The 27,723-nt window shown below is 36.6% G+C and overlaps 1 protein-coding gene across 8 annotated transcripts in view; it reads right to left on the bottom strand.

Moving 5' to 3' along the window:
- Nucleotides 1-27,723, bottom strand: part of ARHGEF28 (Rho guanine nucleotide exchange factor 28) — a 378,068-nt gene that overhangs the window by 300,693 nt on the left and 49,652 nt on the right. For all 8 annotated transcript variants that reach the window (XM_074208046.1, XM_074208045.1, XM_074208043.1 and 5 more), the window contains one exon: nt 27,234-27,277. In XM_074208046.1, the coding sequence (XP_074064147.1) occupies nt 27,234-27,266 (33 nt within the window). In that variant the 5' untranslated portion in view covers nt 27,267-27,277. The remainder of the gene's footprint in view (nt 1-27,233; nt 27,278-27,723) is intronic.

Here is a 27,723-nt window from a genome sequence, read left to right as displayed (position 1 = left end):
CCACTGAAAAGTCAAGGTTACTCTCTTGTACAAAGAAAAGTTAGTTGTTATTATTGTCTTCAATCCCATTTCACATAAAATAGGCCTTCCATGTTTTTAGATACATAGTCTTATTTCTTTGCAATGAGTAAAATGTTGAACTTGGAGTCAGGAAGCCCTGAATTCAAATTCTATTTTAGATACTTACTAGTTGTGTGACCCTGGTAAAGTCACAACCTCAATTTCCAGGACTGTAAAATAGGGGTATTAAACACCTGTTTCACAAGGTTATGGTAAGGATCAGAAAATCTACATAGGTAAAATGCTCTGGCAAACCTTAAGATGTTATGTAAATGTTAGCTTTTTTCCTTAAGCATAAAAGATTTGTACATTCTGGTAAGAAGGATCCCATAAGAAAACCACCACTATTGTTGGGGCCCTGATTGACTCAGAGTAAATAGCGATTGTTTCTATTCAGGCCAGAAACCCTGAGGATCTTCCCCTCCCAGATTGACTTTTTTTTTTTTGACTAGGCAAAAAAGGTCATTCTTTGTTTCATTTCTTTCTCACTTGCCTTAATTATAGAATGGGTATTGCCTCAGTCAAACTGAAACCTGTTGTAAACCTTAGTTTTAAAAGGCCAGGTTCTCCCACTGCATCCAGGCCATTTCCAGTCGTCCTGGTCCATATCTAGCAACTGGATCCAGATGGTTCTGGAGGCGAAGCTGAGGGTGGTGACAGCACAGCCCCTCCCCCCCAATCTAATTCATATGCTTGTCATGGCTTCATTTCCCTAATGTCATAGTCCTCTTTCAAAAAGGAAGGACAAAAAGCAACAACAAGTCTGATGTCTCATTTTGGGGGTAGAAGGGACCCTCAAAGACCTTGAGTTCTCTGCCCCAGGGCACAGTCCCTGGCAGCTCCAGGCAGGATGGGCAACCCTCTACATGTCTGCTGATCTGCCTACCTAAATTCAGGAAGGCTCATCATTATCAGGTAGACTCCTGAGAGAGGAATTTTGGAACCAGAGCAGATTTAGAGCTAGAAACCACTTTGACACTCATCAAATCTAAATAAACCTTATATTTTACAGATGAGGAAACTAAGATCCCTTGGAGGCTTGGAATCACAGAATCATAGATCTAGTCTAGAGCTTGAAAGAATGGCAAAGGGCAGCTAGGTGGTGTAGTGGATAGAGCACCGGCCCCTGAGTCAGGAGAAACTGAGTTCAAACCCAGCCTCAGATGCTTAATAATTGCCTAGCTGTGTGACCTTGGGCAAGTCACTTAACCCATTGCCTTAAATTTTAAAAAAAGAATATCAAAGAGTCATCTTGTCCAACTCCCTACTTTTGTAGATGACGAAACTGAATTCCAGAGAAGTTTTATCTGTTTCAAGATCACATAGTGTCAGAGATAAGAGTTGAACCCAGATCCTCTGACTCAAGAGACAGTATTGTTTCTAATGCACCACACCTTTAAAAATTTCTGGGTCATAGTGGGATCATATGTTCATGAAAGAAATACTTCTATTGATAGAATCACAGATCCTTGAAGAAAGGAAGGGAAAGGGAAGGGTACAAACATTTAAGCTTCTACTATGGGACAGGCACTGTGCTAAACATTTTACAAATATTACCTCATTTGAGAATCATTTGATTCTTAAAACAACCCTGGAAAGTAAGTGCTATTATTACTGCCATTTAACAGTTGAAGAAACAGAGGTTAAGTGATTTGTCCAGGATACACAGTCACCAATTACCCCCTCCCAAAAATGGAAAAATATGATAATATTATGAAGGTTAGAAATCAAGGTCTTTAATAAAAACTATGTGAATGCTGAAAATATTAGAAAAATTAAAATTTGGAGTATTTTTTAAGAGAAAAGGGAGAACAATACTCTTTGGATGTATGAAATCAATGAGTCATATTTCTTTCAAAACAAATGAACTTGGAAATTTTTCATTGTACCAGACTTGTTTTCTGTTGGATACTGCTGAAATAAGAAGTGTCATCAACTCAAACTTGGAAATGTTCTTGTTATAATATTTTGGTTGAATAGTAGTTGTTTTGACAGGATTTGGCCTGAACACACACACACACACACACACACACACACACACACACATACATTATCCTACCTCACTGAGGACAGAATAAAAAAACGGGTTTATTCTACAGCATGACAGATATAGACTAGGTTATAATAAAACAATGTCTCAGTGAATTTCACCAGGTTATAATAAAAAAATTTCAGTGAACTTTCCTTCTCTTCAAGAATGTAATAACAACAAAAATAATACTGTTGGAAGATTTACAAAACACTTTAAGTGTATCATCTTATTTTATTCTCAGAACAATCCTGAGTGACGAGTACTATTATCATACTCATTTTACAGATGAGGTTAACTGGGGATGATGATGATGATGATGATGGTGATGGTGATGATGGTTGTCCTTTGTTCTCAAAGAAAACCATGACAAGCATATAAATTGGATTTGAGGGGCAGCTAGATGGCGTAGTGGATAAAGCACTGGCCTTGGAGTCAGGAGTACCTGGGTTCAAATCTGGTCTTAGACACTTAATAATTACCTAGCTGTGTGGCCTTGGGCAAGCCACTTAACCCCATTTGCCTTGCAAAAAAGAAAAAACTAAATAAATAAATAAATTGGATTTGAGGGAAGGAGGGCTATGCTATCCACTTTCTACTCCAGAGTCATCTGGGTCCACTGACCAGATAAGAATCAGGATAAATGGAGATGGCCTTAAATGTGAGACAATCAGGGTTAAGTGACTTGCCCAAGGTTCCACAGCTAGTAACAGTCAAGTCTCTGAAATCTGATTCGAACTCCTGCCCTCTTGACTCCAAGGTGAGTGCTCTATTCACTATAGCTGCCCCAATTGAGGTCGACAGAGGTTAAGTGATTTGCATAGAGATAGTAATTATTGAATTTCTGCTTTATTTTATTTACTTTGAATTATTTTATTTACTTCTCTTCATAATTTTTATAAAGAATGGATTGGATTTTTTTCCTGTAATTGTCTATTTAATTCCTCCATCATAAAAAAATTAAGGAAAAATAAACTGGTGACCCTTAATTAAAAAAGAATCCATGAGACAGGATTCAAACAGAGAATTTTCTGTCTCTAAATACAGTACTCTATAGGCCCTGTTCCACCTAGTTGTCACATCTATCCAAAGTGCTTTAATGCCTTGCCTATAGAGGGATGACTTTTTTAATCCAGATACTATTAGTCTGTTGCATGACTACTGAGGCAGTATGCATCAAAGAACAGAGAGTCTGAAGCCTAGTCAGAAGGATTTGCTTCTTGTATGTCCTTACTGTTTGATTCTGGACAAGTCACCTAACTTCTCTGTCTGTCCCCCAAACAATTCTCTAAAACTAGAAGTTTCAGTGTAGTTGTTGATCTGTATGAGTAGTTTTTTTTCTCTTTGAGAACTACCCATATCAATGAAATCAGAGATTCAAATAAAAATAAACCCACAGCTTCTGCAACAGTCTTCATAGACTTATGTTTTCCAAAGTCTTTCATTCTGTAGGGTAGAAGGTTTTTCATCAGACAAGAACAAATTATTTTTCATTTTGAACCCCCATGTCTATGGTCTTGATGGCCACAGGGGATTCCTAAGATCTTTTCAGCATTCAGAATTCTTTTCATTATGATACTAAGATGCTTTAATTTCTAATAGGGTAAAATCACTCTGATCTACATTAATAAAAGCTCCTTGGGTTGGTCCTCTTCTTTCTGAAGATTTTTGGAATTGATTATGAGACATGGCAGACACTGGTATAGGACCACCCAATATGTTGTGCCTGTATCAAAGAAGGTGCTGTGCTTTGAGCAAAGCACAATTGTGGTAGTTCAAAAATAATGTGAGATAAGCACATTTTTAGCCATCTCCACTCTAAATGTTCATATAGATTATTTGTGCCTGTACTATGGTAGAGCCTTCCAAGTTCATATTGTAATGACCAGCCACAATTGCACACACTATACTTTGACCCCAACATAATAATGCCATTTTGGTGTTCTTGAACATGAAGGACAAAAATAAACCAACCAAAAATTTTTAAGAGTGTAAAAAGACCAAAAAAATTTAGAACTAGTATGCGAGACAATTTTTGGAATTAGAGTTATTTCAAAATGGAAAGAACCTTGGAGACAATCTAGTCCAATCCTCCCATTTTTACACTGAGAAAACAGGATCAGAGATGTGAAATCATTTGTCCAAAGCCACAATTTGAACCCAGGCTTCTGGCTTTTCAATCCAGAGCTGTGTCCTTTCTACCGTGTTGCCTCTTCTGAGACTGTCTGATATCTTTAGAGCATAGATAGTCACCAAACTGTACTGGCCAGGAAATCTGAATCACCATATTACAACTAGGTTATGCATGTGATGTCTATTGATGACTAGTTTTGTGGTATCCTCTTATCAAATATGCAGACAAGAAACATAAGAAACATGTAGAAGTTGATTGCTGGGTTAGACAGCCTGAACCCTGACCTAAGAGATGATATGTGCTCAATATAAGACTTTAAAGTACAATACAGAATGCTAGAAAGTAAGTTACTGTAAAGAGGGACAAATATGTGAGTACAATGCAACAAAGAAGGAACCAAGAGAAAGGAGATTACAGGAAAACAAGTAAGGGTCAGATGAGGGATACCAGGGGAGGGGAGAGTCCAGGGAGAGTGTCCCAGGTCCAGTCCAGATAAGCAGGGCTGCAATAGAGTTAGAATGATCAATGCCAGGGGATGACTACTGATCTTCAGGTATAAACTGGCAAACTGTCATCATGGTCTTGTAGGAATGACTGGGTGTTAGATGGGCGGATCTGTAGTGGGAACCAGAGCAGGGTAAGACTGATTTGGCTGTGTCCCAATGGTCAGACCAGCTGATTGTTGTAAAAGAGCTAGGCTTACCTAACACTACCAGTCTTTCAATAACATGCTGAACAAGACTGAGGTTTCATGTCACATAACTTTGCATAGATATGTTGGTGTGTGAATTGGGGGATGGAGAAGATGCAACAGAGCAAGGAAAGCAAACAAGATGCCTTTTTAAGAAAAAAAATTGGCCTATTAACTCACTGCTTCTGACTTTCACAGTGAATTATATTATGAGCTACTTTATAAAAGACCTTTCTCCATATAATCTCCCTCTAGTAAAAGTATGGGTTTGTAGATCATTTTTTATGCGCAAAGTGCCTAAAATAAGACATCTAACATATTTTTGTACTGATGTATAAAGCTGATGACAATATTAATTATGTGATGCTATAAGCTAGCAGAGACTCTTTTTCTTCTAAAATAAATTTCCCCTTTTTCCTCATGAGACTCTCAAATCTTTCTGGCATCTGAGAACTGGGAGAGTGGAGTATTTGCAAAAACAGCCACAACAGCAACAAGTGAGAGTCATTTCAATTACCTATTTGTTATGATGGTTCAATGTGCTTTTTATACTGGATACTTTGTAACCTGATCAAGGCCTCTGCTTTCTTAGTGGCTCACCAGAGTATACTGGAGAAGAACCAGATATCTAGATGATCAAGTCTTCTTGGAGATTTGCTGCTTACAGAGACTTTTTGCTGAAGTACAATTGGATAGCTTGTTCCTAGTCATTAGCAGTAAAATAGCAACAACATAATAAAATGATTGGTTTATGTTTAGTGTGGGCAATGGAGCCTAAGTAGTCTATCAATTATCAATTGCATCCACTCATTGATCTATTAATTAGAAACTCCATTCTACCAGAAGTTATCTATTTAATGGCAGTTGATGGATTTGAGCACCTAGATTTCTAAGAAAGTTAGAAAAATCATCCTTCTAGACTGACCACAAAGAAATGGTTAGGAGATATGTTTTACAGATAAGTAACTGAGGGTCTAATAGCAGGATATGGGTTCATTTCATCAACTTACTGAGACTTCTAAAACTTTATCTCTCTCAATTGACTTGCCCCTCATTCCTCCTTTCTCTGTCTCTTCAGGAGAATACAATATACTTTAAAAACACACATATATGGGGGCAGAGCCAAGATGGCGAAAAGAGAGGATCACGTCTTAAGGCGCTCTCTCATAAAACTTCTAAACTAAGGACTAAACTAAATTTTCGAGAGACAGAACCCACAGAGGGACCCAGGAGGCAGTTCTCCTACTCAAGGTAACCTGGAAAAGAGCAGAAAGGCTCTGCTCCCCGGGGTTGGAGGGCGGCCCGCCAGAGGGGTGGCCCATCAGAGTGAAAGAACTTCAGCCTCCCGGAGGCAGCCCCAGGGATCTAGAAGCCACGGCTCACAGCAGGGGGGAGTTTCCTGACCTACGCCCCTGGTAGCACCGAGCACAAATTGGAGGAATAGCGGGGGACTTCTGCCACAGTGAGCACGTGAAGCCCAGCTCTCAGGGCACACAACAAGAAGCATGGCCAAGGCAGTCCAGATCAAGGAACAGAAGCAGGAAGAGCTGATAAGCAGGAAACTCCAGGGCATGAGCCCATTGAAACTAGGGAGGGGAGTGAAGAGACTGCGGAGCTCTTCCCCTGGAACAGGAATCTGGGGTTCTGACCACATTTAGGTCCTGATCACAGTCTAGGCCCCCCATAGAACATCAGCCCCGCCACCTAAGCCCCATGGCAGAGGGGGGTGCTTATGGTCATTCACAGACCAGGAGGGAGGACAGAGCCTCACACACTGAGACCCTTGTGGGAGTGTTCCAAAAGCTCAAGAAAAACCCCCAAAACAGGCTAAGGCTGGGGAAATGGGCAAGCAGAGAAACAAGAGGAACACCATTGAAAAATATTTTGCCTGTGAGCCCAAGAAAGATCAAAACATTCAGTCTGAAGATGAGGAAGCACAAGCTCCTGCATCTAAAGACTCCAAGAAAAAAACAGAAATTGGGCTCAGGCTATGACCAAGCTCAAAAAAGACTTTGAAAATCAAATGAAGGAGTTAGAAGGAAAACTGGGGAAAGAAATGAGAGAGATGCAGGGAAAACATGAAAGTGAAGTCAGCAGCTTAGTCAAGGAAATCCAAAAATATGCTGAAGAAAATAGCATGCTAAAAACCAGCTTAGGTCAAATGGATAAAACAGTTCAAAAAGTTATTGAGGAGAAGAATGCTTTAAAAAGCAGAATTGGGGGGTGGCTAGGTGGTGTAGTGGATAAAGCACTGGCCTTGGAGTCAGGAGTACCTGGGTTCAAATCCGGTCTCAGACACTTAATAATAACCTAGCTGTGTGGCCTTGGGCAAGCCACTTAACCCCATTTGCCTTGCAAAAACCTAAAAAAATAAAAAAAGCAGAATTGGCCAGATGGGAAAAGAGATAAGAAAGCTCTCCGAGGAAAACAAATCCTTCAGACAAAGAATAGAACTCAGGGAGATTGATGAATTTACAAGAAATCAGGACTCAATACTTCAAAACCAAAAGAATGGAAAATTAGAAGAAAATGTGAAACATCTCATTGAAAAAACAACTGATATGGAAAACAGATTTAGGAAAGATAATTTAAAAATTATTGGAACACCTGAAAGTCATGATCAGGAAAAGAGCCTTGACATCATTTTCAAAGAATTACTACAGGAAAATTGCCCTGATATCCTAGAAGCAGAGGGCAAAATAGAAATGGAGAGAATCCACAGATCCCCCTGAAGGAGATCCCAAAAAACAAAGCCCCAGGAATATTATAGCCAAGTTCCAGAACTCCCAAGTCAAAGAGAAAATATTACAAGCAGCCAGAAGGACACAGTTCAGATATCGTGGAGCTGCAGTCAGGATCACACAGGACTTAGCAGCAACTACATTAAAAGCTTGTAGGGCTTGGAATATAATATACTGGAAGGCAAAAGAGCTTAGAATGCATCCGAGAATCAACTACCCAGCAAAACTGAATGTCTTCAGGGCAGCTAGGTGGTGCAGCGAATAGTGCACCAGCCTTGGAGTCAGGAGTACCTAGGTTCAAATCCGACCTCAGACACTTAATAATTACCTAGCCGTGTAGCCTTGGCCCCATTGCCTTGAAAAATCTAAAAAAAAAAAACTGAATGTCCTCTTCCAGGGAAAAAGATGGACTTTCAATGAACCAGAGGAATTTCAAATGTTCCTGCTGGAATGGCCAGAGCTGAACAGAAGGTTTGATCTTCAAATACAAGACTCAGGTGAAGCATAGAAATTGGAGGAGAAGGGGAAAATATGAGGGACTTAATGATGATGAACTGAATGTATTCCTGCATAGAAAAATGACACTGATAATACTCATATGAACTTTCTCAATTAACAGAGCAGGTAGAAGGAAATTTTATAGATGAAGCACAGGAAAAAACTGAATTTGAAGATAAAATATGGTGTAAAAATGGAGTCAATAGAAAAAAAGGGAAATGGAATGGGAGAAAGAAAAAGGAGAGGAGGAATAGGCCAAGATATTTCATATAATAAAATTTTTTCTTTATTACAATGAGCTATTGCAATGATATGGAAGGGGGGCAAGGGGGAATGAAGGAATCTTTGCTCTCATCAGAGGTGGCTAGGAGAGGAAACAGCATATATATTCAATGGTCAGATATAACGCATTTTCTTTTTACTTCTTGCAAGGGGCTGGGATTGGATGGCCTGTCCGGGGCCATAGGGCCAGGTGGATGCTGGGCCTAAGGGATGGTATGGGGGCTTGGGGCCTCTTGGCCCCAGAGCCAGGGATCTGTCTGCTACACCACTCAGCTACCCTACAACAGAGTCAGTGAAGAAGAGAGAAAATACAGTCCATGGTAGTGGAGAAATATGAAAGGAGGGAGTTGTGATCAGCAATGGTGACAGTGGAAAAATATGGAAGTAACTTTTGTGATGGACTTATCATAAAGAATGTGATCCACTCGCAACAGAGTTGGTGGTGTTGGAACACAGACTGAAACACATTTATCATTATTATTATTATTATTATTATTATTATTATTATTATTATTATTATTATTATTATTGGGGGGTGCAGGGCAAATGGGACTGGGTCTGCCTGGGGCTGCATAGCAGTGTGAGCATTGGGTGTCTGAGGCAGGATGCAGACCTGGATGCTTCTGGCTCAAGGGCCAGTGCTCTGTCCGCCACCCAGCCACCCCTACTATTATTACTATTTTAGGTCTTTTTTTTTTGTTTTTTGGTTTATGCAGAGCAGTGGGGTTGGGGTGGCTTGCATGTTACACAGCTGGGTGATTGTTGGGTGTATGGGGCCAGATATGGGCTTGGGTGGTCCTGGCTCCAGGGCTGGTGCTCTGTCCACTGTGCCACCTGACCATACCTACAATTATTACTATTATTTTTTTATTTTTATTTTTATTTTTTTCTCTCCCCTTTACTTTATCACTCAAGTAAGTCTATATGTTTGGGGGGAGGGGGTATTTTATTTACTTTTAAACAAGAATATTTTATTAATGTATAAAAAATGTACAAAATGAGAATAAATAAATATTAAATTAAAAAATAAAAATACACATATATGTGTGCTCAATTTTTCTTTCATAGGAGGGTTAACAGAGAAAATAGATGAATAGAGAAGAGAATAGAGAAGAATAGATGTATAGAGCCCTGGTCCTGGGAATCTGAGTTCAAATCTAGCCTAAAACATTTACTAACTGTGTGACCCTGGGCTAGTCACAATCCTATTTACGTTAGTTTTCTCATCTGTAAAATAATCTGGAGAAGGAAATGGTGAACTAATTTAGTATCTTTGACAAGAAAATTCCAAATGCGGTCACAAAGAGTCAGCCACAGCAGAAAAATGATTGAAAAACAAACTATCTAGTCTAAGGTGCTAAGTCTTCACAACATCCCAAAGGGCAAGTCCTGTCCAACATACAGAATTTTTGAAAAGTAACAGGGGCTGAAGTATTTCTCTTGAGTTATCATCAAGGTACCCCCTTTCATTTCAAGAAAAGAAAGAAAGGAAAAAGCCACTGAATTGAGCTGATAGGCATCAGGAGAGAAATGAGGAAAAGGAACTCACCTCCCCATTGCCATACAGCTGCATAAATAAAGCAGATATTCCCTGGGATCTGAATGGGTAGCTTGCATCCCAAGAGAATTCATGGATCATGAGATACAGCATCAATTCTCCAGTCTCAAATCCCTTATTGTACTTTAGAAGTTCACTGATTGAGAGGAGGGGATGGGGAAACTTCTCTGCATTGAACACATCACAGATTTCTGATTTATTAGATCTTTGAAGAGTCATAGTTACCTCAATGTCCAGATTTTTATAGGTATTAATAAAAAGTAGCCTAGCAGAGTACATAGAAAGTTCATCATCTGAGAGCATGCAAGGCCTAGGCTCCAGTCTCTAAGACTTATAGTCTGCTTTACTATGGGTAAATCACTAGACTATTCCGAACTCCAAGCATCTCTTTGGGATGCTAAGTTAAAGATGAAAAGGGAATTTCTATACCAGGAGTCCCCATCACAAAGCACTCAAAAATTCAGATGATAACAACAATAATAATAACAAAAGTAATAACGTTATTAGTATAATCTTCCATTTGTTTCTTCCAAGTACAATAGCAATAGCTCATCAAAATTTCACTGACAATACATTCATGTTTCCTAAGCAACTATTAAACTTTAATGCAGTCCCCACCCCTTTCTGACTGGAAAAAAGTTTGCTCCAATACTCAGTATTGGCTTTAATAATACAACTTATCCAACTTTCCTATTTATTAAGTCACTCATGAAAGTTCAAAAAATATTTCTTGAGTGTCCTGAAAGGTTTTTTTTTAATTCATTAAGAAAGAAAATTATAAAAAAAATTAAAAAATCATACACCTTTGACCCAGTAATTCCCAAATACTGGACAAATAACCCTAAGGAAATCAAAGACAAAGAGATCCAATATATGCCAAAACATTCAGAGTGGCACTCTTTGTGGCTGCAAAGAACTGTAAATAAAGTAGATGCCCATAAACTAGAGAATGGCTAAAAAAATTATGGTATGTTAATGTAACGGAAAGAAATGCCAAGTATGAGGAATTCAGAGAAATGGAATGAGTTCTGTATGGAATGAAATAAGCAGAACCAAGAGAACAATATACACAGTGACTATAACAATGTAAATGAAATAATCATGAAGAGGAAGTTTAACTCTGTGTAATGGAAAAACTGATGAAGGTCCCAGAAAAGAGAAAATGAAACATATCTCCTGCCTACTGACAGAGAGGTTGGGGACACTCTGACATGGTCTCTGTTTGATGTTCTGCTTGTTTTCTTTTATCACAAGAGAGGGGTCAGCAGGGTGAGGGGTAGGAAATGCCTTTGATTTAAAGACAAAAGGCATCAATAAAAAGGATTCTAAAATAAACATAAACAAACACACTTTTGTCGCAAAAAGGAGGGGGGGGAATAAAAAATATATACAAAAATCCAGAAATAGTCCCACTGTAAGCAAAATTAACATTGGAAAATTCATATTTACCAAACAAGTTAATCAAGGAATGATGTCACTTTAAAAGACAATCCCTTTAAATATTGACTTCCTCAACAATCTTAAGATTGGAATAGCACACAGCTTTTCATAAATCCATTTATTGCAGAAAGGGTTAGCATATTCTGTTGTGATAACCTATGGAATGCATATGTTTTAAACCCTGTCAACCTGTCCAAAAAAATTTACAACTTCAAGAAGTTTTAAAAAATAATATCTTTCCTAATTTCTATTTGGTCTATGAATATTCGTAATTGAATATACAGTATCTTCAAATAATTTGTGGGGTTGTTCATTCTTTGTTCTCGATGAGGACCAGTAACACTGACTTTCACGTAGATTGGATTTAAGCGAGGCAGGACTGTGCAACAGGACTGTGCAAAGTCATTAACCCCACTCTCCCCTACAGAGTCATCAAAATCCAGTGGCAGGAAATAGGTCAGGATCTCTGGCTAGCAATGACCCAAGATGCAGAGGGAGACCTTGGTCATTTTTTTTTAGATTTTTTTTCAAGGCAATGGGGTTAAGTGGCTTGCCCAAGGCCACACGGCTAGGTAATTATTAAGTGTCTGAGGTCGAATTTGAACCCAGGTACTCCTGACTCCAAGGCCGGTGCTCTATCCACTGCACTACCTAGCCGCCCCAACCTTGGTCATTTTAAACTAAGAACTTTCCCAGTTCCAAATTTGTCTGGGGCAATGTCCATATAGTAATTAAAGGCTAGATGAGAATTAAGACAAAATATGGCCTACTTTGCCTTCACAAAAGAATCACACTTGGGGGGAAGAACCTCACAATATCTGCTCAGAATATTTCAGTGAATTAATATTTTAAAGATGAAGTTTCCTGTAACCAAGATCAAAAGAAATGTAGTAAATTGGGAAACAATTTTTACAACTTTTACAACGAGTATTTCTGTCAAAGAACTCATTTCTAAATATACAGAGAACTGAGTCAAAATAAAAAAAAGACAAGCCTTTCCCAAAATTGACAAATGGTCAAGATACGCAAAGGCAATTTACAGATGAGGAAATCAAAGCTATCCAGAGTCTTATGAAAAATTGCTCTAAATCACTACTTATTAGAGAAATGCAACTTAAAGCACCTCTGAGGTACCACCTCACACCTCTCAGATTGGTCAATATGATCAGAAAGGATAATGATCATTGTTGGAAGGATGGTGGGACATTAATACATTGTCGGTGGAGCTGTGAATTCATCCAACCTTTCTGGAGAGCTATTTGGAATTATGCCCAAAGGGTAACAAAAATGTGCATATCCTTTGATCCAGCAATACCACTACTGGGTCTATAACCTGAAGAGATTATAAAAACAACACATGTACAAAAATATTCATAGCAGCCCTGTTTGTGGTGGCAAAGAATTAGAAATTAAGTAAATATCCTTCAATTGGGGAATGGCTTAACAAACTGTGATATATATATATATATATATATATATATATATATATATATATATCATGGAACTCTATTGTTCTATTAGAAACCAGGAGGAGGGTTAGGAATTCAGGGAAGCCTGGAAGCATCTGCATGAACTGATACTGAGCGAGATGAGCAGAATCAGAAAACCATTGTACACCCTAACAACAACATGGGGGTGATGATCAGCCTTAATGAACTTGCTCATTCCAAAAGTGCAACAATTAGAGACAATTTGGGGCTCTCTGCAATGGAGAATACCACTGTATCAGAGAAAGAATTGTGGAGTTTGAACAAAAACCAAGGACTACCTTTAATTTAGGGGAAAAAAACCCGATATCTTAATATGTAATCTTGCTATCTCTTATACTTTTTTTTTCTTCCTTAAGGATATGATTTCTCTCTCATCACATTCAACCTAGATCAGGTGTATACCATGGAAATAATGTAAAGATTAACAGACTGCCTTCTGTTGGGGGGGGTAGGGGGAGGGAAGCGAGATTAAGGGAAAAATTGTAAAATTCTAAATAAATAAATAAATAAAATTTTAAATGAAGTTTCATTAAGGAATCTGATGTAAATACTGATGCAATTTCTCTATCCCTTTTTTGCACACAATGTCTACCTATATTCTCATGAGACCACAAGAACGAGTGCTTTCCCTTTCTGACAACCCAAGATCAGTATTTAGAGCCTTGTTTTGAACAAAGAATGACTGTGATAGCTGCTGAAATGTCTTACTTCTGTCATTCAGTTTCAACTACAGCAATAATGATTAACTATCACCAGCCCAATATTGACTCTTACTCCCAATAAGTTGTTCCTCTTCAATTGGAGGCAAGATTTTGGCAAAATGGCCCAGGAAAACATAATTGAGTCACAGGTACATAAATCTAGGGCTATAAAGGACTTCAGAGCCATCCTGCCCACTCCTTTATTTAACAGATGGATTACTGAGGCCCTACTGAGGAGGCTAAAGGAGGTCATGCAGGTAATGTGAGAGGGGAGGTGTTGTGATCCCATCATCCTTCCTGCTCTACAGCCATTTTTATGCCATGCTGCCCAACCACCCCATCTCTAGGTCAAAGAATAAAAACTGACACTTCCCATCCTGGAAGGAGGGTTAAAGGGGGAGAGAGAGAGAGAGAGAGAGAGAGAGAGAGAGATACAGAACCAGAACATTTATTTATTTTTTTTTTGTTTTTGTAAGGCAATGGGATTACATAACTATTAAGTTTCTGAGACCAAATTTGAACTCAGGTCCTCCTGACTTCAGGGCCAATGCTCTATTCACTGTGCCACCTAGCTGTCCCAGGATAGAGCATTTATTAAGCCTTACAGTACACCAAACACTGTATTAAGTTCTAGAGATAAAAATACAATCAAGCAAGATGGGCTCTGTTCTCAAAGGCCTTACATTATAATAGCAGGCAGCAACAGTGAGATGCTAGAAATGAAGGATAGGGAAAAGATGCACCTGGAAGCATGGATAAAAGACAGACAGATAAGATGTAGAAAAAGAGACCTAGGGTCTGCTATGCTTGTTTGTTTGTTTATTTTCACATAATATAATTATAAATCATGTAGTCAGAATATTTATTAGTCATGGCATGATTTGTGGATCAGAGTGCATAAATATGAAAAGTTATACAGTGTCCATGATTTCAGAAACCAGACCACTGATGCAGATGATTCAGGGAGGTAAAGATTGCTAGAAATGGCTAATATTCTCATCTTTCAAAGAAGCATGAAAAACAGATATGTGAAAAATAACTTCCTCTGCAGTATGAGAAGTGAAATTTGCATCATAAATAAACTAAATTATAATAATATAGATTATAGAGCTTGGTAAAAATTTGGGGGGGGGGGGACCAAGGGAGGGGAAGTTGTTAGAAAGAAGGGACATCTGCCTAAGACAGGACAGAATTATTTCCTCAAAGCAGGAAATGTTGGGATCAAGGGTAGGGGTAGTTGTTCAAATTCTTTTCACAAGCCTATCAAATAAGCATATATTCAACTAAGAATACAAATTTTCAGGAAACTGATAAATGTTGGAGGGTATGTGAGAAACCTGGAACACTAATGCATTGTTGGTGGAGTTGTGAACAGACCTTACTTTTCTGGAGAGCAATTTGGAACTACTTCCAATAAACAATAAAATTGGACATACCCTTTGATCCAACAATACCATTACTAGGTTTGTATTACAAAGAAATCATAAGAAAGGGTAAAAAAACCGCATGTGCAAAAATATGTATGGCAGCTCTTTTTATAATAGCAAAGAATTGGAAATTGGGGGGATGTCCAAGAACTGGGGAAATAGTAAAACAAGTGGAATATGATTGAATACTGTAAAAGATCATGAGCAACTAAACATCAGAAAAATCTGGAAAGACTTGCATGAACCAAAGCTGAGTGAAATGAGCAAAAACAGAAGAACCTTGTACACATTAACAGCAATATTGTGATATATTCAACTATGATGGATTTGCTCTTCTCAGTCATATAATGATCAAAGATAATTCTAAAAGGAACTTATAAAGGAAATACCATCTATCTCCAAAGGATGAACTATGGAGTCTAAATGTAGACCAAACATACTATTTTTAATTTTTGAAACTTACTTTATGTTTTATATTTTCCCCTCTCATATTTTTCTCCTTTTTCATACTGCTGCTTTTTTCACAACATGATTAATAAGGAAATATGTCTAACATAGTTTTACATGTATAACCTATATTAGATTATTTGCTGTCAAGGGAAGGTGGGGTAGGGAGGAAGGAAGAAAAATGTGTAACTCAAAATCTTAAATGAATATTGAAAACTATCTTTGTAAGTAATTGAAAAAATAATAAATAAATCAAAATTAAAAGAATACAATTTTCCATTGTGGATATTGCTGAAGATGTTTTGAGTATTCTGTGACTACATATGAGTAGCAAGATATTTTCTGTAATTAAGAACATTTGAAGAACTATATAATCAATAAGAAATCCATTTGTTTTAATTTTATATAGGACATCCTCCAAGACATTTTAATGTTTTATCCACAGTAATAGGAAAGGCTGAGCCAACTTAAGAGTACTTTTCCTGCTGGTGTAATAAAAAAAGAAATAAAAATACACATAACCCAAAATATGGCATGTTGCTTTTAATGCTGAAACCTATCAAATATATCTAAAAACAATAATACTTCAAATATATAATGAACTGAACAGCACATTAAACATATCAAAGAGAGCAAATTGAACTGTATCTGAAAAATATTACAGTGTGTTCAATGCTCCAAAGTTGTCCATTCCTATAATTTATGGACATCTTTTCTTCCAGCTCTTAGTGACTTTCAAAAAGAAAATGATGCTATCAGTATTTTGGTGCTTCTGGGATTTTCTACCTTTGACCTTTTTAGAATATATGTATAGTAATGATATTCTTGAATCAAAAAGTGTGTCCCTTTTAGTTACTTTCTTAGCATAATTCCAAATTGCTTTTCAAAATAATTGTAGCAACGACAACAAAAAATAGCTATACCAATTCACAGAGATTCTCCTTGTACATTTTCATTTTGATAACTTAATTTTCTTCCCCCTTTAGTTATATAAACAAAAGGTTTATCAAAGTTTGTTCAAAGAATCAGTTTTCAGTTTTAATAACTCTATAGTTTTCATAATATTAACTTAAAAAAAGAATCTGCTACATGCCTACATACTTACATTCTGACAAATCCTATAGACTAAAAGCATATAGTTGAAATATGAGGAAAAAGTTGTTCCAAATAAACTTACAATCACTTCATTCTATGCATACAATTCCCAGAGAATACAAGAATATATGCATACAAGTGTTAAAATATGTGGAATTAAAAGTTTCCTGGAGAGGGCAGAATTTAAACTGAACCTTCAAAAATGGTAAGGATTTGTTCAGATCAACAAAGGACATTCCAGGTGGAGGTGGATTCAAAAAAAAGAAAATATTGGTTCTGTCAGCCAATATCAGCTATCCTTCACAGATAGGATAGTGGGCTAGAAGGATGAAGATGTGAGTTCAAAGCTTCCTTCTGATAGTTACTTATCTATGATACCAAGTGATAGTGACTTAACACCTCTGCCAGTTTTCTCATCTAAAGAAGGGAAATATTACCATAGTACCTACCTCACAACATTGTTTATGAAGCTCAGATGAAATAATGTATGCACAGTAAATGTCAGTTATTAGCATTATTTACATGACCTAAAATTTGAACAAACACGTTATGCTCCATGCCTTCCTCCACAGTCGACTCTAATGAAGTTACAGTAACTAAGTTTGAGCTCTAAGTTCTGACCCTAGCACTTCCTGACTGAACAATCATTAAGTTATTTAACCTTCCCTGAGTTTCAGTTTTTTCAACTGTAAAAAGGAATAAGTATTACCTATCTCACAGGATAGTTGTAAGGAAAGTATTTTGTGAAGTACCATGAAAATTATCTACTACAATACCAGTTTAATATTTCAGTCAGAAAAAGAAAATCATGTTATTTTGGTATAATTTATTCTTAACAAACTAGTGATTGTTGGGTCCAAATGAATCTTCTTCCCTAAGTGCTCAGAAGTCACTGTTTTAATAGTATATCCTAGGATCGATAGATATGTTTCTGAGATGCGAAGAGTAGATCTAATTTTTGTGTTATTTGAAATTTTATTATCCTATTGTATGTTCCCCTGAATGTGGGGTGAGGGAACATCATTATGTTTTGTGTCAAAGATTAGAGGCAATGTGGAATGATAAAAGTAGACCGACTTTGATACTTACTGACTGTGACCCTAAGTCCCTAGAATTCACAGTATCCTATGCAACTAAAACTTTAAGAGGGAGAAATTTTGCCAAAGTTCCCCTTTTCAATGAAATTCCAGATTCAACTCCTATCCTAGGTTTAGATTACAAATCTTTTGAAATAATAGTGTGTCAGTGAAGCCTGATTTGACTAGTTCAATCCCACCCCTACCCTACTAGCATGCCCATATGTGAACGCTTAACTGACCCAGAAGGATTGGTATGTTCCACTTCCAGCCACTTTTATACTGTGACACAGGTAGAGCCAGTTTCCTGGCTGTCTACCCCTCATTCCTTATTGGGCAATTTGGAGAATATTCTCATTTTTGTGCTCTAGAAACTGCCCCATTGCCTTACCTCACTGGTGACAGCCTAGTCACCTATCCATGCCATATCAATTCTTTTTCTTACAATTACATAAATTCGAGCCCTGAGTGGTTCTTGGGGAAACTGAGGTCCGAATGCCCATCTTGCTACCCAGCTGATCTGTTAACCTGCCTATGGAGCTTCAGACAATGCGAATCACAAACCAGTCCTGCTTCCTGTCAGCATCTGTTCTTCTCCCATATGTATCCTTCATAGGTGATAGTGTTTAGTCTCCCTTTTGCATTGCACATATTTAACAGAAAAATGTCACTTTAATAAATTTCTAGCTAAGTATTAATAACATTCATTATTAAGTTCTAATTCTAAAATAAAATAGTTCATAATATCTAAAATTGCAGTAATTGTCAAAGAGCTAGGAAGTGAGAAGATTCATTTCACTAGAAGATCACACACACACACACACACACACACACATATATACATATATATATTACATGGACATGTATATGTCTCTCCATATATATTACATGTAAATTTATACCTGTTTATATATTTAAATATATTTTAATATATCCAATAAATTCTTAACCATTCAAAGATAGATATCTTGAAGAACTATTCTCTTCAACAAATCCCTATGCTATAAATATCTTTCATTGGTCTCTTTCCAGACATCTTTAGTTCAGGTGGTAAACAAATAGTGGCAAGAGAATGATGTATATTGGTAATGGCAGCAAATAATGCATTGCTTCTTTGTTCTTCAGTCACATCTGACTTTTCATAACCCCATTTGAGATTTTCTTGGCAAAGATACTGGAGTGATTTGCCATTTCTCTTTCTCCAGATCATTTTACAGATAAGGAAACCAAGGCAAACAGGGTTATGTGGTTTATTCAGGTTATGCGACTCACAGTTAGTAAATGTCTGAGGTCAGATTTAAACTCATAAAAATGTGTCTTCCTGACTCTAGGCCCAGCACGCTAAACACTGGTTGCCCCACCTATAAGAACTACAGGATGGATTTTTAGAGAACATCACTCCCTGAGGTCAGGAACTATTTCACTTTTGTATCTCTGTCTCCAGCAACTGACTCATAGTATTTATTTAATAAATGTTGTTGATAACTGAATGGAGGAGCTGCTTTTGCAAAAGTGTTAACCTTTTGTCTGCTGACCATGAGGGTTAAACTGCTATTTGTTTGCCTTAGACTTATGCTTAGAGGATTTGCTTACCTGTTCTGGAAGAGAGTAGGAATAAAGACAAAAAGATAAAAATAAGGAAAAGAAGAGAAAGTTAGGACCAACACTAAAACTTGAGTATAAGACTCAAAATGTATAGTATTTATTATATTGGTTTCTTGAAGTGGAAATTTATTATTTTATATTGAATTCTCTCTTATGGTCTGTTTCATACATGGCAATATTTTTTCTTTTATCATTTCGTATTTAAACTTTAAAACCATACAAAAAATAGAGAATCACCTGTAAATCAAGACACATTAAGCATATGCTAAGAGTGTCATGAAAGATGTTGCTATTCTTAGTAATTAATTACAAAATTCAGACACCAGAAAGAAGAATGTTTGAGCTTTAGCTATAGGACATAAAGATCTCTCTTTAGTGAAAGACTAGCCTTGGTATAATTGGGATATGTTAGAATGGGAGAGAAGACAGTTTCCTTCTCTGAATAGAAATGGAGACAAAAATTGGACTATACTTAGGCTATACTAAGGCTATCCCCTTTTCCTGGACTGAGTAATGGAAATCTTCAATGATCACTACCAACCTTTTGAGAAAGGGCAAAATAAGATGCAGGTCATAAAAGGAACCATCGAAAGCTCATGTTCAAATCAGAAGTGAGGTGGATCCACAAGAGGTGACGACACTTCTAGTCTAGGCAAAATATTTCCTTTAAATGTCACCTTCCACAGGAAGTCTAGCCCATCCCCTCTTAAATGTAGTGCTTTCCTTCTTTTACTCATTTCCTGTTTATCCTCTATATAGCTCACTTTGTATGTATGTGTTTGGATATGATCTCTCCATTCGATTATAAGCTCCTAGAGGACTTTGCTATTTTTTGTTGTTCAGTCATTTTCAGTTGTGAAGGCTCTTTGTGACCCAATTTGGGGATTTTTCTTGGCAAAGGTTCTGAAGTGGTTTACCATTTCCTTCTCCAGCTCATTTTAAAATTGAGTAAAATGAGGCAGAGTAAAGTGACTTGCCCAAGATCACATAGCTAGTAGATGTCTGTGACTGGATTTGAACTCAGATCTTCCTCATTTCAAGTCTCTATCCACTGCACTCTTTCAAAAGTCCTAGACAGCAGAGACTGACAAAAGGCAAAAGCCTCTTTTTGTATCCCCACTGCCTATCATTGTGCCTGACACATAGGAGTTACTTAATAAATGTTTATTGATTGAATATCTCAGACTTTTTATCATAAATAAAAGTTTTAAAGAGATTCTGTAGGCATATTTGGATTGGCTCACTCTTTTTCTGATTCATATTTTAGCTAAACATTCTAAAATTTAAAATTCTGCTTTCATAACCCTGCATTATCCTGTCTTTTTTGCTAATATTGATTGTTCAGCTGCCTAAATATGGTTTCATTACAAAAATAAAACAAAAAAAAATAAAATGTATTTACATAAGGCCTTTAGGTACTCAACAGCTTACAACATTCCTACCTTAAAACAAAGCATCATTTAGGAGAGGTCATCATCATTTAGAGTGAAAAAAGAAATGAAATAAATCATTTTAAAAGGGGAAAGGTCTGACAAGCTCAACTGTTAGAAAGTAATTGAAACTAACCCTTCTCCCTCATTGGCTAATGTACAGCCCACATAAAAGGAAATGATTATAGTCTGTCAGATATATGTAAGATTAACATGTTTTTGTTAGAACTCTATCAGAAAAAACTCATAACACTTCTGGAGCATTTCACAAGAATCTCTATATTCTGAAGAGTTGCATGGTCACCAGAATTATGGATGAAAAAGAAATATAGTACAATAGAAGAAGCTCTCGATTTAAATTCTGGAGTTCTAATTCTGGTTTTTGTTTCACTCTATGTGTGACCTTAAGCAAGTTATTTATTTGAGTTGCTCTGAAATAAGCAGGCTAGGACTTCTGCAAATTCCCTCATAGTTGTAAGAATAAGGTATTAGAGAAGAACTAGTAGTGTTAAACTCTCTAAATTATTTTGGCAGTTTTTTAAAAACATAATCAACTTACAACATTTTGATCAACTATACTTTGAAAATGAACTTGTAGAAATAAAATTGGGCAGTAGACCTGGAGTCAGGAGAAACCTGGTTTCAAATTCCATTCTTACCATTTGCTAGCTAGCTAGACAAATCAGTCAACCACTCTGAGTTTTTGTTTTCTTGTCTGTAAAACGAATGTCTTCCATTAGAGCTGCCCTAAGTAGAAGAGACTCACGGAAAAAAAAGAACTTTCTTGTCCTTGGAGGAATTTGTGCTAAGGTTTGACTGTCCATGTTGAACCAGATGGAATATGAAATCAGTTTTAACTCTTCTGTAATTCTGTAAGTTATTAGAACTGAAATTCCCTTTTATTTATTTATTTTGGTGAGGCAGTCAGAGTTAAGTGACTTACCCAGGTTCCCATAGATAGCAAATGTCAAGTGTCTGAGGACTCAAGTCTTCCTGACTCTAGGGCCTATCCATTTTTAAGTCATTTTCTCTTCTTTCTCTTTTTAATATAACAGGCTGAAAGCATAAAAAAAATTCTACTCAAGTCATCTAATAATTTCTAGAAAAAAGATTTTGAAACTCTTTAGTAGACAGAAGGTTTAAAGTAAATTTATTTAGAAGCAAGAACCATGTGACACACATTCATTTCAACAAACATTTAAGTGGTTCCCAAGTAGAGCACTGTGCTAGGTACTGAGGAAAATACAAAGTTGAGACAAAATGAGTTCTTACTTTAAAGAATCTATGGAAGGATGACATATATACAAGCAAATACAATAGAACATGCATAGCAGAAAAAACATAAAGATGCCACTGAAGCACTAAATAAGGTTTATAAAGTGGAAATGTCATTCCTAAGTAGGGAGATCATGGAAGACTTTTCTATCATAGAGACATTATCCCTGCTTGAGATCCCTTGCCTAGATCTCACTAGCAATTGCCCTTCCATTCACTTCCTGGATCTTCTTGCCTTTTGTTTTAACAAAATGCCACCCTCCCTCCCTCCCTACCTCATAAAAATGTGTCTTCCTGACTCTAGGCCCAGCACTCTAAACACTGGCTGTCTCACCTACCAGAACTACAGGATGGATTTTTAGAGAACATCACTCCCTGAGGTCAGGAACTATCTCACTTTTGTAACTCTGTCTCCAGCACCTGACTCATAGTACTTATTTAATAAATGTTTGTTGATAACTGAGTAGAGCTCTCTCTCTCTCTCTCTCTCTCTCTCTCTCTCTCTCTCTCTCTCTCTCTCCCTCCCTCCCTCCCTCCCTCCCTCCCCAAAGGAGGGAATTTGAAGTTCTACTCTACTCCCAGGCCTGCTCCACACTTCCAGCTCACTCATCCTTTCCCAATATTAGTGGGTCCAGGATCCTTCGAATTGTGGGTTGGGCAGGACTATGCATATCATTTTGATGAACAAAGTCACCAACTATAGTCCTTCTAGGAAGTTAGTAGAGCACCATACCTAACCATGGCATCCTAAGGCTCTCTGTGCCTTGCCATCAACTCTGCAACTATACCAAAGGTTTACTGGGCTTTTCCATCAGACTTGTAGTTAATTTCTCCTTTATATATATATATATATATATATATATATATATATATATATTCGCCTATCCCTTATTAGAATGTGAGTTCCAAAAAAAGAAAGATTGTCCCCTAGAGACTATCCTACAGAGTCTGCTTTCCCAGGGCAAAATACAGTGCTTGGCATATAATAAATATTTTCTTATTCATTAATTTATTTTCTTATTCATTAATTCACTTATTCACTAATTCATTAATTAATTAATGAATGAATAAGAAAGTATTTATTATATACCTCCCTTCAATACCTATTCATATTGAACTTACATATATTGTGACTTGTTTAACTTTAGTTAATCTGACTGCACTATTGCCAATTTTTAAAATTCTTTGTTTTAAGGGATAACTCTTTGGAATGGAGAGAGAGGAATATATCAGGAAATATAGTTGATAGAAAAACAAAAGACATCAATTAAATATTTTCAAAAGTCATTGAAAATCAGAGAAATGTTGAGCTAATTAATTCAAAATTAGAGACCTACCATGACTTTGTCTACTATGAAACCTGACAAGTAAAAAATTTCAGAACCCAACCCAGCAGATTGATTACTATTTGTATAACAAACAAAAAAGACCAAAGACACTCTGAAAATTCAGTATCGATGTCAAGAGAATTACTTCTTTTATGAGGAGTCTGTTATAATATGTATAAATAAAGCATCTACTTTATGAATTTAAGACATGCATTTTTTTCTGGTCCCAGATAGATTCTCTGCTGTTTCCCACTGTCTAATTCTGTCTTTAAATAATAAAATAAAGGAAACAAAAATGTTGCTCATTCAATAAAGTTGCCAAAGAGACAGTTATTTTATCTTTCACAAGGAAACAAGTACCCTTATTCCCAAAAACTTCCTAAAAATTTCAATTCAAAGTAAACAAATTTTCAGGGAAGAAAACTTGTTTTTTTTAGTAATTAGATTGATAAGCAAGAAAAGAGAGAGCACCAGAGTAACTTCAACCTCAGCAGTGTAGAAAACATCAAAGGCAAAGATTAGAAGGTCTGAGACTTCTGCTGAGACCACAGAACTCAATGGTTATAATAGTAATTTACCTTAGTTTCACATAAATTATGTCATTTGAGCCTAATCAAACCCTGTGAGGTAAAGGAGAAAGTTTTATAAGTGAGAAAATTAGAGTTCAGAAAGGTTGACACCCAAAGTCTCACATCTAGTTAGTGGCAGGACCAAGGCAAATAAATAAATAAAGCCCAAACCAAACAACAAACATTTCATATACATATATATATATATATATATATGTACATATATATATATATATTTGTGTATATATATTCTTTAAAAGATAATGAGATAATGGAAAATAAGTATGTCTCTATCTCCACAAAGAACAGAATAGAAAGATATTATTTGAAACTATACTAAAGACCCTAAGGTCTTTATGTAACATATCAGGGGCAATGGAAAAGGAGCTCATTCTCACAAACTAACCTCTTCTTCCTTGCTATCTCAGGTTCTTCTAAGCACTCAAGCAAAACCTTTCAGGCCAAAATTAGAATTAAGACTTAAAGTACTGATCCCTAGTAGAGAGAAACAGAAATTGAAATAGATCCACATCTAGGTGAAAAGATTGTGATCCTTCCTTAGTCCTTACCGTGGAATAATAATAACAACAACAACAATAATAATAATAATGCTTTGTCCTTCATTTTCGAAGAAGACCATGGCATCAGGGAGGTAATGCCATAGCAAGCACATGAATTAGATTTGAGTGGGGGGAGGGGCGGGGTGGGGGGACTGTGCTAAGTCACCAGCCACACTTTCTCCTTTAGAGCTGTCTTGGTCCAGTGGCCAGATATGAATCAGGCCAACTGGAGATGGCCCTGGATGTGAGGCACTCAGGGTTAAGTGACTTCACCAAGATCACACAGCTAGTAAGTATCTGAGGCCAGATTCAAACTCCTGTCCTCCTGAATCTAAGACCAGTGCTTTATACACTGCACCTAGCTGCCCTAGTGGAAAAGATATAAACAGAAGAATGAATGTAGAATGTAGCTTACAAAGAAGAATCAACTAGGGACACAAAGATTCTTAAAAATGTGGAGCCTCTGCTCTCAGATAGCTTACATTCTATTAAGGGAATTAAGACATGTATAGTACAATATTTCTGTGAGTTCATCATATGATTACATCCTCCATACTTTCTCATTCTCTGTGATTCATGTTTGGGTCCTCTTTTTCTTTCTTTCTTTGGAAAGACAATTGGAGTTAAGTCTCTTGCCCAGGGTCTCATAGCCAATAAGTGTCATATGTCTGAGGTCAGACTTGAACTCAGGTCCTTCCATCTCCAGGGATGGTGCTCTCTCTACTAGATCATCTAGTGGCCCCCCGGGTCTTCTTATAAATCTTTTTTAGGGATCTATCCAACATTTCAGCAGTCTTCCTCTAAAACAGGTGTTCTTAACCTGGTATTAATAATTTTTTAAAAAAATATTTTAATAACTGTATTTCAATCTGACTGGCTTCTTTTGTAATTCTGTGTATTTTGTTTTATGTGTACTAAAATTTTATTCTGAAAAGAGGTTCATTAACTTCACAAGACTGCCAAGGGTTCTAGGATATAAAAAAAAAACAAAGACTGGTCTCTAGTTTTAATCAGTATGCACATACCAATGCAGGACTTAGTCTGTCCATCACATATCTCTCCATCAATACATATCTATACCACCTCTTTTGTTAATACATACACACACTCACACTTTTATTAGCAAGATATTATATCCTAAAGATAAAAATGGGGCTCAAGATTTATTTGCATATGATTCTCTCCAATGCAGATTCCTCAAACAGGCTGAAATATTGAGATATCCATTTTCACAAATGTGAAATATCTCATGTAAATGAGTTTTGAGTCTTAGGTTTTGTTGTTGTCTCATTGTCAAGTTGTGTTGGTCTCTTTATGACCCTATTTTAGGGTTTTCTTGGCAAAGATATTAGAGGGCTTTGTGCTTAGTGCAGTTTTCACTATTAAAACTTATCTATCAAGACTATCGTAGCATGCTATTATTGCTATTACTCAGTTGTGTCTGTCTCTTTGTGACTCAGTTTGGAGATTTTCTTGGTAAATACTCGAGTGATTTGTCATTTTATTCTCCAATTCAATTTATAAATGAGGATACTGAAGCAAACAGGATTAAGTGATTCCCTCAGGATCACAAAAGTTAGTGTCTGAGACTGGATTTGAACTTATGATGATGAGACTTTCTGAATCCAAGCCCAGTACTCTATCACTGAACCGCTTAACTGTTCAAGTCTTAGGTCATTTTCCTCCATTTAATAAAGAAAATATTATAGACAAAAAGACAAAGTAATCTGAATAAAGTTTTATATAAAAATTTGAAGAGTATTATGTTTGGAATAAATAGTTGGGGGGTTAAGTATCATGATTTGAGATTCCTGCATCTCCAGACAAGGTTTAAGAGATGTGAAAGGTGAGGAGAGGTGCTAGTGGGAAGAAGTGGAGGGAAGTGGGCAGAACTAAAGGCAATATGATTTACCAATCACAAGAAGCATTGAGTATATATAGCCATAAAAGTGTGTTTGTGTAGACAGCTGTCTATGTATGATAAATGGAGAGAACCAGCCCACTTTCATGTCCTCTTTGGCTAGCCCTGTCAATGAGTCCTGACTCTGAGCATGGATTGGAGCCTGCTCCTTCTAGCAGCTTCTCCTCAAACCATCAAGGGCTCTCCTGAACACCTCTTGGATTGGTTAGCACCACTATAAACAGCTACTCATGGGTCTATACCCCCCAAAAGCTACAATCAATGCTTTAACTTTCAAGTTAAATATATTTTCATATTTCTTGAAGGCTTAAGGAACCTTTATATTTTGTTTACCTACAATATTCATAAATTACTTCTATGCATCAAGAAGACATAGCAAAGTATTAGCCTAGTTATAAAATCATGTTACCTAATTCCCCCACTCATTATGCTCCATTTTTTGTAATATGTTTTACAACTGAATTAAGATTCAATAAACCTTCCCCAAACACACACACACACACACACACACACACACACACACACACACAAAAACACAAAAAACACAAATTCTCTTGCTAGCAATATATTTCACCTTAAGGATAAATCCAGTAACAATCTTATAGTTCTTAAAAAAAAAACTTTTAGAAAAGTTATTTACATCATGTTTTTTTTTTAAAATCAGTTCTTTAAAACTAGGCATCAAATACTAAAAAACTCCTAAGAAAGTACTTGAAGTAAATGGTTGATGATGGCTCAGTGTTTTTTTAAGGATTTCAATTCAATAAACAGAAAGAACTTTTTTCCCCCCTGCTTCATTCACTAAGATTTTGGATATACTCCTAGGAGAGAGAAAAGGCCTCTTCAGTCAGAAGCCTATATTATTGGAAGACTTACATAAAGAGGCACTTCATGGGAGCTCAACTCCATTATTTCAGCATCTGAAAAAAAAAACAAAAAAACAAGTCAAAGAAGTTGTCCAACAAGGTACTACTTCTTAACAGGTCAATAAAGTCTCTTTCAGTTTATTCCCTTCAACTATTACAGCTGATAAGAAAAGGGCTGCATACTTTAAACAGACAATTGGCAGAAAGAAATGTAAATGAAAATTTATCTTAAAATTTATTGAGAATTTATTAGGAGGGGGCAGCTAGGTGTTGCAGTGAATAGAGCACTGGCCCTGGAGTCAGGAAGACCTGAGTTCAAATTTGACCTCAGACACTTAATAATTACCTAGTTGTGTGACCTTGGGCAAGTCACTTTTGCCTTGCAAAAACCAAAAAAAAGAAAAAGAGAGAGAATTTATTAGGAGATTATAATTTAATAATTATTAGAATTTATTAAGAAATGTAAATGAGAATACAATTTGCCCTCTGGAATATTGTAC

This window comes from Macrotis lagotis, chromosome X (assembly GCF_037893015.1).
Source record: "Macrotis lagotis isolate mMagLag1 chromosome X, bilby.v1.9.chrom.fasta, whole genome shotgun sequence".
Lineage (NCBI taxonomy): Eukaryota > Metazoa > Chordata > Mammalia > Peramelemorphia > Peramelidae > Macrotis > Macrotis lagotis.
The sequence above is the reverse complement of the archived record's forward strand: the minus strand, read 5'-3'. Positions and strand labels throughout refer to the sequence as shown.